This window comes from Puma concolor, chromosome F2 (genome assembly GCF_028749965.1).
Source record: "Puma concolor isolate L17-30 chromosome F2, mPumCon1.1.hap2, whole genome shotgun sequence".
Lineage (NCBI taxonomy): Eukaryota > Metazoa > Chordata > Mammalia > Carnivora > Felidae > Puma > Puma concolor.
The window spans coordinates 37460549-37474098 of record NC_141684.1 but is presented as its reverse complement, the minus strand read 5'-3'; the positions used below and the strand labels follow the sequence as shown (position 1 = coordinate 37474098).

Genomic DNA, 13550 nt, shown 5'->3' with positions numbered 1-13550 from the left:
GGCTCAGTCGGTTAAGCATCCGACTCAAGTCATGATCTCACGGTTTGTGAGTTCGAGCCCTGCGTTGGGCTCTGTATAGATACCTCAGAGCCTGGAGCTTGCTTCAGATTCCGTGGCTCCCTCTCTGCCCCCTCTCCCTATTGTGCTCTCTCAAAAATAAATAAATGTTAGAAGAAATTTTTTTAAGTTAAATAAAATAAAGTAACTTTTACTGTTTACAAAAGTAATATGTATGTGTTATAGAAAAAAATTTTAAAACCCAGTACAGTACGAAGGAGATCATTAAAATAACCCATAATCCTAACACCTGGGTGGAACAAAATGTGTTATTTTTTAAAGAACTGAAGCTAATTAATGACAGCCTCTGTGGTACACAGCCCGGGAGTGCACCCACACGTGCAGTTGAGTATGACGTGGAGAATTGTGAAGGAGTCCCAGTGGCAGATGACTCCAGTGAAGTTCCTTTATTTATAGTGTTTTTGCACTGTTTTGTGGTAGAAAGAACATTGGTTCAATCGGGTGTTTGCGGAAGTGCTTCCTCTGGCCCAGGCATTGATCTCCACACTGGGAATATAGTGGTGCTTAGGACAGGCAGTGTCCTTGCTTTCCTGAAGCTTAAATTCAAAAGAACTGACATGTGGGCAGATGGCCCCGTGTCTCTCCATCCCCTCACCTGCAGAATGAACGTGGGACTGTTTACCCTGCCGGCTTGTGAGAATGTCTACAGTGACCAGCACACGGTAGATGTCCTGTCAGAGCTTGCTCTTTGCCAGGTCACTGTAGACAGGAATAGACAGTAGATCCCCAAGACTGCTGGAGGAAAAGTAAAGCAGCCCTCACTCGTGCTTTCCCTGCAGCTGATCTATAAGCTGCAGGGAACAGAAGAGTTAACCAGAAGAGCAGACCTGCCGTCCCCAATGTGGACAGTCTGGTGCAGCAGATGCTCACTCATGGGTTATATAGAAAGTGGGCTTTTCCGAGGATCTGTGCACACCATACTTTACAATTTTAGTTAAGTTTGTTAAAACTAAGTATGATAGTTTTCATTCATAAATTCAATCTTTTGATTGTATGTTCTAGTGATGTTAGAAATACTTCTAGCCTAAAAAGTGCAAGATGAAAATTCATGATTTATAAGGAATTCTCATATACTTCCTTGATTCCCTCCAGTTTATTTTTTAAGCCCTTTGGCAGCAAGTAAATCATAATAAACTGTATGAAGTTCAGAGAGCTGATTTTCAAAATGTATTGCAAGCTTCTGTGGTTCTGTGCTAAGGTGCCTTGTTAAACACATAGGTGTAGATAAAAATTTTCCTTTTAATCCATCAGTAAGTAACAATCTTTTGAAAGCCTACTTTGTACCTGGTGCCACAGTGGGCTCTGTTAGGGCACAGGGGAGGGGAGGGGCATTGGAGGGGGTGAGACACATTGCCTGCTGCCAGGGAGCTCAGGCTCAGTGGGGGAAAGAGTAAATGCCAGAGTGCTTTGGAACTGTTTGAAATGAGGTATGCAAGTTTGATTGCTCTTCTACTCTGAGTTTGCCTTTCTAGTATGTTCCTAGGTCCCCAATATGGACTGGCAGATACATAAAAATATTTCTGAGAGTCCGGTACCGTAGTGTACGTTCAGTTAGTATAAGTTAAAAAGTAATTTTCAGAACAAGTGACATGTAATATTTTTGTCTTTAGGGCTCTGGAACTTCATCCATTCTCCATCAAACCTCTTCTTCGACGAGCAATGGCCTATGAAACTTTAGAGCAGTATCAGAAAGCTTATGTGGATTATAAAACGGTGTTGCAAATGGACTGCACAATCCAGCTAGCGAATGACAGTATTAACAGGTAACCTAACCCGAAGCAGTGCCTGAGGTCTAGTTGTTTTACAATGGAGCTACATTTTTCTCTTCCCCACCTGCAAGAACTACCAAAGTGTAGACTGTTCTATTATTTACTTTGCATGAATGATCGCCTTCTCTCACTCCCATCAAAACCAAACAGTTCTTTCTCTATAACTTAATTTCTAACTGTCCTGCAGTACATTTTGAGTTGTCCTCTGACACCTTTGTATTTGTTTCCTGGTCCATTTATTGCTGTTCAGTAATTATGGTTTTTTTTTAACTTAGGGTACAGATCTTTGCTGTTCTGAGCGCACAGCATTTAATTTCAGTATTTATAAATATCTGTGGAGTTAGGAAGTGTTTTCAGTGATGTTGTAAATCAGTACTAATTATAGGACAGGATCCAAAAATGTAGTGAAAACTGCCATGTTGAATCTTCTTCTCCTACAGGGTTTGCACATGCTCATTGGCACCACATCTGTCAGTGGAAACATATCTGTTGTTTCTCCTCAGGAGAACGGATGTCTTCATGAGCCTGCTAGATATTTGTGTTATATGCCCTTTAGACACTCATCTAGGATGAGTATTAACTTACAATGGTGAAATAGCAAAGAATTTGGATCTAATTTATATTATGACCTATTTACCCCCTGAGTGAGCATGGGAAGGTAAGAATTTCCAGACTTCAAATGGCTTTCAGGTGAAATTTGAAAATTACTAGTTGGGCAATATTTCTAATTATGTATAATATTTTCTGATTCCATTTGTCCAAAGTATAATCATGTGCGTTATGCTGTGCCCCGTGTTGGTCTAGTGTACCATGTCCCCCACCCCCCCACCACCTAAAGAGACAAAATGGGGAAAAATAATATAGTCTCTGTATTTAAGCAAACCAGAATATAGTTAGATGAAAAAAACACAAGACAGGTTATCTCCAACTGTGAAAAATGGTTAGGAAGGTGGGGGTTAACAGGCCAGGCCACCTTTGTGTAGACCTCAGTTGTTGGAGAGAGAGTGCCTGAGGTGGTCTTTGAAGAGCACTGATGGGACATGAGGAGACCTTGAGAAAAATTTTAGGAAATGAGAGTGGCATGTTTTGGATTAATTCATTTTATAAAATCATGCCTTACCTTCCTACATTATTTCACCACACTTTGGAGAAAACTGTTGGAAAGATCTGTATGTAGAGCCAATGGCCATCTCCTGGAACGTTCACTCTCTGGTCACGTGGAACCTGTCTAAAAGGGATATATACTGTTTATTGGATCTAGAGTGGGGCTAGCTGGAACCTTGGGCATTCACAGACTCTTTGATCTTGATCTTGTAAAATCAGGCAGCATCACGTGGGAGCTCTCCAGCCATTTGCCCTGTGGCACAGCTGCCTTGCCAAAGTGTCATCTACTGCCACATATATGCTTGAAGGTACTTTTCTTCTTTTTTGTCTAGTTAATTCCTTCCTGTCTATCAGGAGAGGGTCTGCTTCCTCTAGGAAGTGACTTTCACAGATACACCCACCTCCTGCCTCACCATACATGTATTTCAGGCTCTCTTCCCAGTGACCCCAGAACACTGTGCCTTTTATTACACAGCTTCCATATTATTTGTAAATTCTCTGTCCCTCTCTTTTTGTAAAATTATTTTTCTCTCATTCTCCTGGAAGTTCTGTGAGGTCAGGAATTGTGTTTTATCCATCTCTGTAGTTGAAGTACCTCATACAGTAAATATCCTCAGTAAAATGTGTTGAATGAAGTCATTCCCTAACAGCGTAATTCACTCCTGTGCTCTGCTTTGAATTTGCCCGACCTCCTCTGTCTGGTCATATCCAAGGTAGTTGGGGAAAGTAGAATCCTCTCACGGTTAGAGGTTCTTGTGAAACAAAGTTGGGAAGGCCCCTGAAGTAGCTGACAGAGAGGAAAGGCCTGTTGAAAGGTATTTTAGGAAATAACAGTTCACAGTGATAGGCTGGAAGGTCTGAAGGGAGAAATCTATATCTGACAGGCTGTAATTACATTTCTGAACCTGCTGCACTATATAGTTTTTAAAAGTGAAGTACAATTCACAGAAGGGAAAACTATTTTAAAATATACGATTGAGTGGCCTTTTAGCACATTCACATGTTGTATAACCACCACCTCGCTCTAGTTCCAAAACATTTATCGTCCCAAAAGGAAATTCTGTTCCCATTAAGCAATCACTCATTTTCCCTTATCCCAGTCCCTGGAAACCACTAATCTGCTTTCTGTCTATGGACTTCCCTATTCTGGGTAGTCCCTATAAGTGGAGTCCTAGAGGAGGTACCTTTTGTGTTTGGCTTCTTTCACCTACACAGTGTTCTCAGGGTTCATTCTTGTTGCAGTATATGTGAGTGCTTCATTTCTTCTTATAGCTGAATAATCCATCATATGGATATATATCATTTTGTTCGTTCATTCATCAGATGGTGGACATTTGGGTTGTTTGCATCTTTGAGCTGTTGTGAACGGCCTGCTTTGAACATTTTGTGCATAGGGTTTTGTTTATATACCTGTTTTTGGTTCCTCTTGGTGTATACTCAGGAGTGGAATTGCTGGGTCATATGGGAATTCTATGTTTAAACTTTTTGAGGATTGTGTTATACTTTTTATATGTTCTCATGAAGGTCCTTTTACATAGATTGACTTGTAAGTTTTTTTTAATTGGTTCTTACTGATGTTTTATAAGAAGGTGAGGAGGCTTTTTTTTGCTGTATTTCTTCTATAAAATATCAATTTTTAAAATTTCACTGTTCCTTTTCATGAATCCCATATTTATGCTTTTCCATGTGAGCAACAACAGCTTTTTTTTTTTTTTTTTTTTTTTTTTTTCCCAGTTTAAACATCTGTGCTTATTTTGTTTCTGTCTTCCATTAACCATATTCCTCTCTTCCTCTCCAGGAATCTTATATGTTAAATTTCCCTGCATATACTTATTTACTCCCTGGCAACACATCATCTCTTTTCAGCTGCTTCTTCCTTCCTCTCTGCTGGTAATACAAGTTTTGCTTGAAAATTCTTTTTTCTAAAACTTTTCTTTTTTTTTTTCTGCATTTGTGGGTGGTTTTACATTATTTTTCAAAAAAAAATTTTTTTTCACCAAAATATGTGAGAGTTGGTTAGCATAACCAATTTCAGCATAACTGAAATTTCAGTTTAAAAAACTGGGGAAAAAGTATGTGCATTGTATTTGTGTCTAGATAAATAAAAACTATTCGCACAAAAAGTACTATTGAGTTAACTAACTTGAATGCATTCTCCTAATTACCAGTAAACCTTCTCAGTCTTGGGGCACACCTTTTTTTTTTTTTAATTTTTTAAAAATGTTTGTTTATCTTTGAAAAAGAGAGGGAGAGAGACAGTGTGAGCTGGGGAGGGTCAGACACACACACACACACACACACACACACACACACACAGAATCTAAAGCAGGCTCCAGGCTCTTAGGTGTCAGCACAGAGCCCGATGCGGGGCTTGAACTCACAAACTGTGAGATCGTGACCTGAACTAAAGTCGGATGCCCAGCCAGCTGAGCCACCCAGGTGCCCTGGGGCACACCTTTTTGAAACCAGTTTCATTTCAAATACATGATTCAATTTTGTTTTAAATCTAAATATATTTTGTGTGTTTAAAATGATGACACAGTGATAATCGGAGATGTTAATCTGAACCTTTTGATGGTCATGAGTAAATGTCAGTAATACAAGGGCCCTTGTATTAGACTCCAGTATCTTGTCCCTTCATCATTATGTGTTTGAAAACATAGTTAATGGATAATTTTAGAGGCAAAAAAAAATACAAGGTAAGAGTATCTTAGCAATATGGAAATGTTTTAAGAAAAAACAGCATTCCACATTACAGCTTGTCCTCATCACTTTCGGCAGCTAGTCTTGAACACCTGTCTTTGGTGTATGGTTTGGGCATAGAAATTCTGAAGTGCTTTTGGTTATTCTCCAGAGTAATACATTATCAATTTAACAATTACATTAAATGTTATGCAAGACGTTTCTTTTAGGCCTTCTAAATTTTGCTTTTATTTTTCACTTTTTCAAAAAAAATACAGTTTTATTGCATATACATTAAAAATATTTTTTGAACCAGTTAGAAAGGCCTTCACTTTTTTCTTCTACAAAAAGGATCTAAAGTTAACATAGTTTTTGGCAACTTTTAAAAGTCCTTCTAAAGACCATTTAAAGGTCTGTGGACAGCAGACAGCTTAAGACTGTTTTCTGCAGGGAAGTACACAAATGCAATGTTTGTAAATCTTACTCTTGATTTGAGCTTCATGGATATAAAAAACAAATGGCATGATTAATCAAGAAAATTCATTTTCTTTTTAGGATAACAAGAATTTTAATGAATCTGGATGGACCAAGCTGGCGGGAGAAGCTGTCACCCATTCCTGCTGTGCCCACTTCCACGCATTTAGCTTGGCAGCCTGCCACAGAGACACCCCCAGACCAAGTGGGAGACTCCTGTAGCCATTCCCAGCCTGGCATCACAGGTAGGGGAGGCCTACAATCCTTTCTTGTGCGGGTTGTCTTGAGCTGTGTGTATATCTTCTCGGTAAAGCAGAAGGAGAAGGACATGAACTCAGGCATCAGACCCAGGTTTAAGTTAAGACCCTGTTCTCCCCCTAACTAGTCTTAAGTTGTTTCATGCATCCAGTGTCCTAGTGTGTATGAAAGGAGGAAATGTAACTATCTAATGGAGTTCTTAGGAATAAATGGAGATGTGCATGCAAAATAATAAAGGTTAAGTTAGCATAATTATTAATAAGAAAAAGAAGTAGCATTAGTTTACTACTATGCCTATATGTGGCAGGGCTAAAATAATAAGATTGGTGTGTTTGAAATAATAAAGTAAAATCCTACAATGTAAATATCTAGCAGGTATTTTCTTCTGCCTTCTATCATAGTTGTTAACATATCTGCATTCCCTTAGTACCTACCTCATCACGTTGTACAGTGTTTAATAAGTGTTGACTTCACTCTTGCTTTCTGCGTAAAGCCATTGAGGCCCCATTTCTCCTGCCTGCTTAGGAACTCTGTATATCTCCTTGAGCCTCATCTTGTAGACACCCTGAGATTCCTGAGTCATGATGTTCCAGTGGCTTCTCTTAGACCCTCACCCTCTTCATTGACTAGAAAGAAGATGCAGGGAACATCTGCTGAGGCTTTAAGATTATTTATTTATTGAAATGCTTATTTATTTATTTTGAGAGAGAGGGAGAAAGAGCGTGCGCACGTGTGCCAGCAGGGGAGGGGCAGAGAGAGAGGGAGAGAGAGAATCCCAAGCAGACTTGGGGTGAGATTGTGACCTGAGCCAAAATCAAGAGTTGGAAGCCTAACTGGCTGAGCCACCCAGGTGCCCCAGGGCTTTATGATTATTTAGCAGTCCTTGGAAAATCATGGGGCTCTCTGGTTTTCTAGAGTTTGCCATTAGAGCCTCGCACAAATCATTTGGTCAGTAAAGGGTAGCTGTTTGTTAACAGAGTGAATATACTAACTGTACCATAGATATGGGATAGCTAATTATAAGCACAAGTATAATCAGCTCTTTCTGTTCATTTTTATGTGATTATTAGAATAGATACCGAAGGTTTAAAAACACTGGGGGAGGAAAAGCTTAAGGAAAGTTTTTCAGCAAGTTATATAAGCCCTAAAACAGAATAATACTCTGTTTATGTTTTAGGGCTTATATATGCTAGATTTATGGGGAGTGTCATTGGCCCCATTGTATGAGATCTTTTGAAACATGACACATTAGAAATACTCTGTGATTGGGATGTCTGGGTGGCTCAGTCGGCTGAGCGTCTGACTCTCGGTTTTGACTCAGGTCGTGATCTCAGGTTTCAGCAGTTCAGGCCCTGTGTCAGGCTCTGTGCTGACGGTGCAGAGCCTGCTTGGGATTCTCTCTCTTCTTCCTTTTTCTCTGCCCCTTCCCTGTTCGTTCTTTCTCTCTTTAAATAAATAAATAAACTTAAAAAAATTTTTTTTTAATATTCTGTGATTTAAAGTAAAAGATGAGAAGTTACTACTTCATGCCATTGTGCAGGGGACAAATAAGATTATTGTTAATATTCCAAGTTTATATTACAAGTTTAGTGTGTTAAGATTTTTAGATTATAAAATTTAAAGATATTTTAAATTTTAATTTATGGATTTTTATATCAGGTGACTCCATTGGGTAATTTACACAGATTTAAAACTTTAGATATTCATACTTTATGTGTGTTAAAAAACTTTGATTGCAAGTAACAGAAAATCTATTGACAGGTTGTAAGGAATGGCTTTGGCTCATGGAACTGAAAGGGCTCAGGCAGGCCCTAAAACCAGGCACAGCTCATCAGGGCTCAAGTTCTGATGGAAAATAATAGAACTGCAGCAGTTTTAGGCTTCATGTGTGCACTTAAGAATGTCTAAAGGGAGAGAGACGCCATTGCTTTGGGTGGCATTAATTTAACAATGAGAAAATACGTTACACCTAAAACCCTAGCTTTTTTATCCTGTTCCTTTCTTGGCCCAGAATCTAATGGTAGTTACTCTAATGGGTCATGTGTCCATTCCTGAGCCAGTCCCTATGATGAAGGAATGGCCTGCCTGGATTGGCTTAAGCCTGAGTTCTTGATCAGTGGAGTCAGCTTCCCCTGAACACCTGGGGTTAATAGGAGAGGGGTGATAGCTGAATGAATATCAAGGCACTCTTAGGAAGGGGAAATGGATCCTAAACAGAGAGTCAGCCATGATCACTGCATGATAACAGGTAATGGTAATAGTTGGGACTCTCTCTTTGAAGATAACAGAAAACCCAAACCTTTATGGCTTAAGCAATAAAGGTTGTTTACTGGCTTGTACCATGGAAAAGTCCGCAAGTAATGTAGCTGCAGGGATGGTTGGATTCAGGATTCGGAGATTCTTTTTTTTTTTAAATTTTTTTTTTTTCAACGTTTATTTATTTTTGGGACAGAGAGAGACAGAGCATGAACGGGGGAGGAGCAGAGAGAGAGGGAGACACAGAATCGGAAACAGGCTCCAGGCTCTGAGCCATCAGCCCAGAGCCTGATGCGGGGCTCGAACTCACGGACCGCGAGATCGTGACCTGGCTGAAGTCGGACGCTTAACCGACTGCGCCACCCAGGCGCCCCTGGGATTCGGAGATTCTTATTTAGCTCTCTATCTTGACCTCTCTCTTGCTCTTTTCAGCCCATTTTTAGACACACAGACTCTCCCCTTGTGTCATCGGATGGCAGAATAGCTCCTCCTTTCCTCCTCATTTTCCACTGGAAAGAGCCAAGAATTTTCAGAAGCTGCCACAGAAATCTTAAGTGTATCTTATTGGCTCTCATAGGCCCATCCCTGACCAATTAGATTATTGTGGCTAAAGAAATATAATGTGCTGATTAGTAAAAAAATAAAGATTACTCCAAATGGTAGGGCTAGGGTACGGTTTGGTTTGCTTTACCTAAACTACAGGACAGAGGGTGGAGGAGGTGTGATCTTCCAAGGAAATGCGGGGCCAGATGTCTGCCTCAGGCATGAACAGGTTTGTTTGTTCATTTTTCATGAAATAGTTTTCCCACCAAACACTGTAGATGTTTGTATCTTCAGCAGAGGACATACCAGTATGGATAAAATAATATAATTACTTATATTTTATTTTCTAATTTGAAAAAATATTGTAATAATTGTGTAATTTTTACTTACAGCCAATTTGTCTTTTTAATTTGTATACCAAGTTTTGTTCCACGTAGACTTCAGCTCTGCATGGTATGTGTGGTCAGGTTAATTTGCAATAGAATATCTACTTACAGATGTACTGAAGATTTTGTAGAGGTGCTTATATGAATCCTTCGTCTTTTTTTTTTTTCCCCTTGGGGGGTGTCCCATAGATGAAAAAATGTTTAAAACCCTTAAAGAAGAAGGAAATCAATGTGTAAAGGACAAAAACTATAAAGATGCCCTTAGTAAATACATTGAATGCTTAAAGATTAACAACAAGGAATGTGCCATTTATACAAACAGGCAAGTTCTTTGTAACTTTATGTATTTCTTACGTTCATTTTTTTTTTTTATTAAAACATACAAATTAATTGCCGAATTTTTTTCCCATCATTTTGACAATTTATATAGCATATTGTCCTAGGTGAGTATTCTTAGGTCCTAGGTGAGGCGGGCTGGGCGTCTGGTTGGTCTGCGACACAGGTTCCGCAGGCCGTCCTCGCCGCCCTGACGTTGCTGCACTGTCCCGTCTTGGCCGTTTGGACCCACTGTGGCTTAGTCAGGTCTGCACATCATCCTCCGTGTAGGAGCAGGAGTCACCTCCCTTTCAAACTAGTTCTTAAGTGTCCTTTTTCTCTTGAAGTCCTAAGAGAGGGGACCAGCATCCTTCAGTGCATAGCAGGAATAGGCAGATTGTTCTGGAAAGCTGTTTAGAGGCCATCTATACCACATAATGGTAAAAGATCGCTCTAGAAATCTGGTGATTGGGGAATCTTAGGAGTAAGTAGAGTCTGGGGTGATGAGGAAGAAGGCTTAGTTCCTAAAGAGCAGGGACTCCCAGCACAAGATTTCCTAGCTATTTCAGATGAATTCTTTTTAATTTAACTTCTCACTGCTTTGTTTTTGTACATGTTTTCCTCTGTTGGCACCCATTTTGCTAAAAATTTTGTCATTAACTCCAACAGGTAGTTTTCTACTCTTCTTCTGTTCAGTCTCTGCGGTTCTGGGCATTAATGGCCACTCAGTTTTTCCTGGAAACCGCCTCTCCTCTTGGCATCAGTGCAGACACTCACTTGCCTGGCTCTTTTCTTCCTCTATGGGCCTTTCTTTCCCAGCCGTTCTCGGGGTTCTGAAGGTGTAGGTAGGTCCCTTTTTCACTCTGCATGCTCTCTGAGCCATTGCATCCTCCCTTCAGTTCCATTACCTTTCAGTTGTGTCCCCCACAAATCTCTGTGTGGGCTCCAGACCTAAGCACTCCGCTCCTCTCTGCCTTCCTGACCGATGTGTCCCTCTCCTAGTGTGTCTGCAAGCTCAGATGTCCTACTTCTAAATTCCTCTTGGGGGAGCCTTTCTCTCCGCCCTCCTCTTCACCCATGTCCCATCACCACTGTCTTCTCCGAGATGTCTGCTACCCCCTCCACAGAACAGACTTGTTCCCTCTCGTCTCATTCTCTGAATTGCAGCACGACTAATCTTCCTAAAACATGGTGAACATGTTAGCCCCTATTTGAGAACCCATTGGTGGACTTGCTGGAAGCTCAGGATAAAGCTCAGGCTCCTTGCTCTTCCCCGTCTGGCCTGACCGCCCTTCTACCTCATCCCTGCACCCAGCCAGCCATATGGCACTTAGTTCATCAAGAGTACCTTGCTCTCTGTCTTTCACTGTGAGACTCTGCCGTTGCTGGGCCATTGGCCACCCTCTCCCCTCCTGCATCTTAACTCTCAGCCCAGTGCCTTCACACTGGATAATTCTCACCTCCTACTCTGGGCTTCAACTTAAATGTAACTTCTTCTGGGAAGTCTTCCCCGATTACTCTTGCCTTTGCCTCAGCCCCACCAGATCTGGTAAGATTCTCAGCTGTGTGTTCCCAGAGCATCCTGTTCAGATTTTATTATGTTTGCTTATTTTAATTGTCTCTTCCACTTAGACTATAGCCTTCTTGAGGGGCCTGAGCTGTACTTGTTTGCAGTTGTATCCCCAGTGCCATAATTATGTATATTGCAAGAAAATGCCATAATTAGAATAAAATGTTAGGCTTCAATGAGACAGCCAACAGACTTTTTGAGCTATGTTCTGATTGTTATTAACTATCTAAATTTATAGTGTTGTCTTTGCATTTCATAATACGTAATTGCTTTCATAATTACATTCTACCAGAGCTCTGTGTTACTTGAAGCTGTGCCAATTTGAAGAGGCAAAGCAGGATTGTGATCGGGCACTTGAGATAGATAACAGGAATGTAAAAGCGTGCTACAGACGAGCTCTGGCTCATAAAGGACTCAAGGTGAGGAAATCTTCATTTTAATAAGTAAATTTCAGCTCTGAAAACAATATGTGGTTTTTATGAACATGAATCTTGGGAGTGAGATTATCGTGGGATTTAATCCTGGTTCTTTGCTAACCAATCCTGAAAGCTTAGAATAGGCCTCAGATTTCCCCTACCTTTAATGTGGAGCTAGATATTTTCTAAGATTCCTTCCAGCTCAAAAATTATTATTTTATTTCTGGATTTTCCGAGGACTTTTGTTAGTTAATGACAGATCCATTTTATGGAACAGGAAGGTTTGTTACTGAATCACTGAAGGCAACCACTGGATTCCTCCACCAAAGGATTCAGGTGTCTGTGGGGTGGGAGGAAGGCATCAGAACGGAAGCTTGGTTCACCAAGTGAAAGTTGGTAGAGACATCAGAGATTGGTGATTTGGGCCTTAAACTGGCTGCTTTAGAGTGGCATTCTTCTCTAAGAAAACCACACCATTATTTGCAAAGAAAGTATTGTATAATTACACTTTTCTTTAGGCTGATTCTTCTGCATGGAAAACTTGAATGAATGTACATATTTGTACAAAGTAATGTCACAAAGAAAAGTCAGAACATACTGGGCTATGGCATTTCTTGAAATTGTTATTTCTTAAAAATCAACTTGATTAGGGTCTAATACAATGAAATTCACACATTGTAAGCTTTCACATCTTTTAATTTTTTTCTCTTTAGAGGTTTTTTTAAATTGAGATACAACTGACAACTAACATTGTATTAGTTTCAGGTATACAGCCCAATGATTTGATTTGCACAGTGATCACCAGTAAGTCTAGTTAGCAGCCCATCAGCACACATAGTTGAAATTTTTTTTCTTGTGATGAGAACTTTTAAGATCTATGCTTGTAGCAACTTTCAAATATGCAATACAATATTATTGTATCACCATGCTGTGCATTATATCCAATGAGTTCTTTCTTTCTTAACTGGAAGTTTGTGCCTTTTGAGCCATTTCACCTACTCCCCAGCCTTTGTCTTGCCTCTGACAACCACCAGTTTGTTCTTTGTGTCTGTAAATTCAGTTCTGTTTTTGGTCTTGTTTTCTAAATTTCACGTACAAGTGCAGTCATAAGGTAATTGCCTTTCTCTGTCTTACCTCACTTTTAGCATATGCCCTCAGGAGCCATCCATGTTGTTGCAAATGGTAGGAGTTCCTTCTTTTGTATGACTGTAAATAGACCACATTTTTTCTATGTGTTCATTCATTGATGGACACTTAGGTTGTTTCCATGTCCTGGCTGTTGTAAATATTGCTGTCGTTAACACAGGAGTGCAGAGGTCTTGCAGATTTCATGTTTTCATTTCCTTCAGATAAATACCTAGAGGTGGAATTGCTGGATCATATGGTAGTCTTATTTTAGTTTTTTGAGGAGCCTCCATACTGTTTTCTTTTTTTTTCTTTTTTTTTTTTTTTTTTAATTTTTTTTTAACGTTTATTTATTTTTGAGACAGAGAGAGACAGAGCATGAACAGGGGAGGGGCAGAGAGAGAGGGAGACACAGAATCGGAAGCAGGCTCCAGGCTCTGAGCCATCAGCCCAGAGCCTGACGCGGGGCTCGAACTCACAGACTGCGAGATCGTGACCTGAGCTGAAGTCGGACGCTTAACCGACTGAACCACCCAGGCGCCCCCATAACTGTTTTCTATAATGGCTATATCGG

At 40.2% G+C, this 13550-nt stretch overlaps 1 protein-coding gene across 4 annotated transcripts in view; it reads left to right on the top strand.

Moving 5' to 3' along the window:
• SPAG1 (sperm associated antigen 1) overlaps positions 1-13550 on the top strand; it is an 84864-nt gene that overhangs the window by 49822 nt on the left and 21492 nt on the right. For all 4 annotated transcript variants that reach the window (XM_025922710.2, XM_086694909.1, XM_086694910.1 and 1 more), the window contains 4 exons: positions 1689-1841; positions 6189-6352; positions 9740-9872; positions 11728-11854. In XM_025922710.2, coding sequence (XP_025778495.2) covers positions 1689-1841; positions 6189-6352; positions 9740-9872; positions 11728-11854 — 577 coding nt within the window. The remainder of the gene's footprint in view (positions 1-1688; positions 1842-6188; positions 6353-9739; positions 9873-11727; positions 11855-13550) is intronic.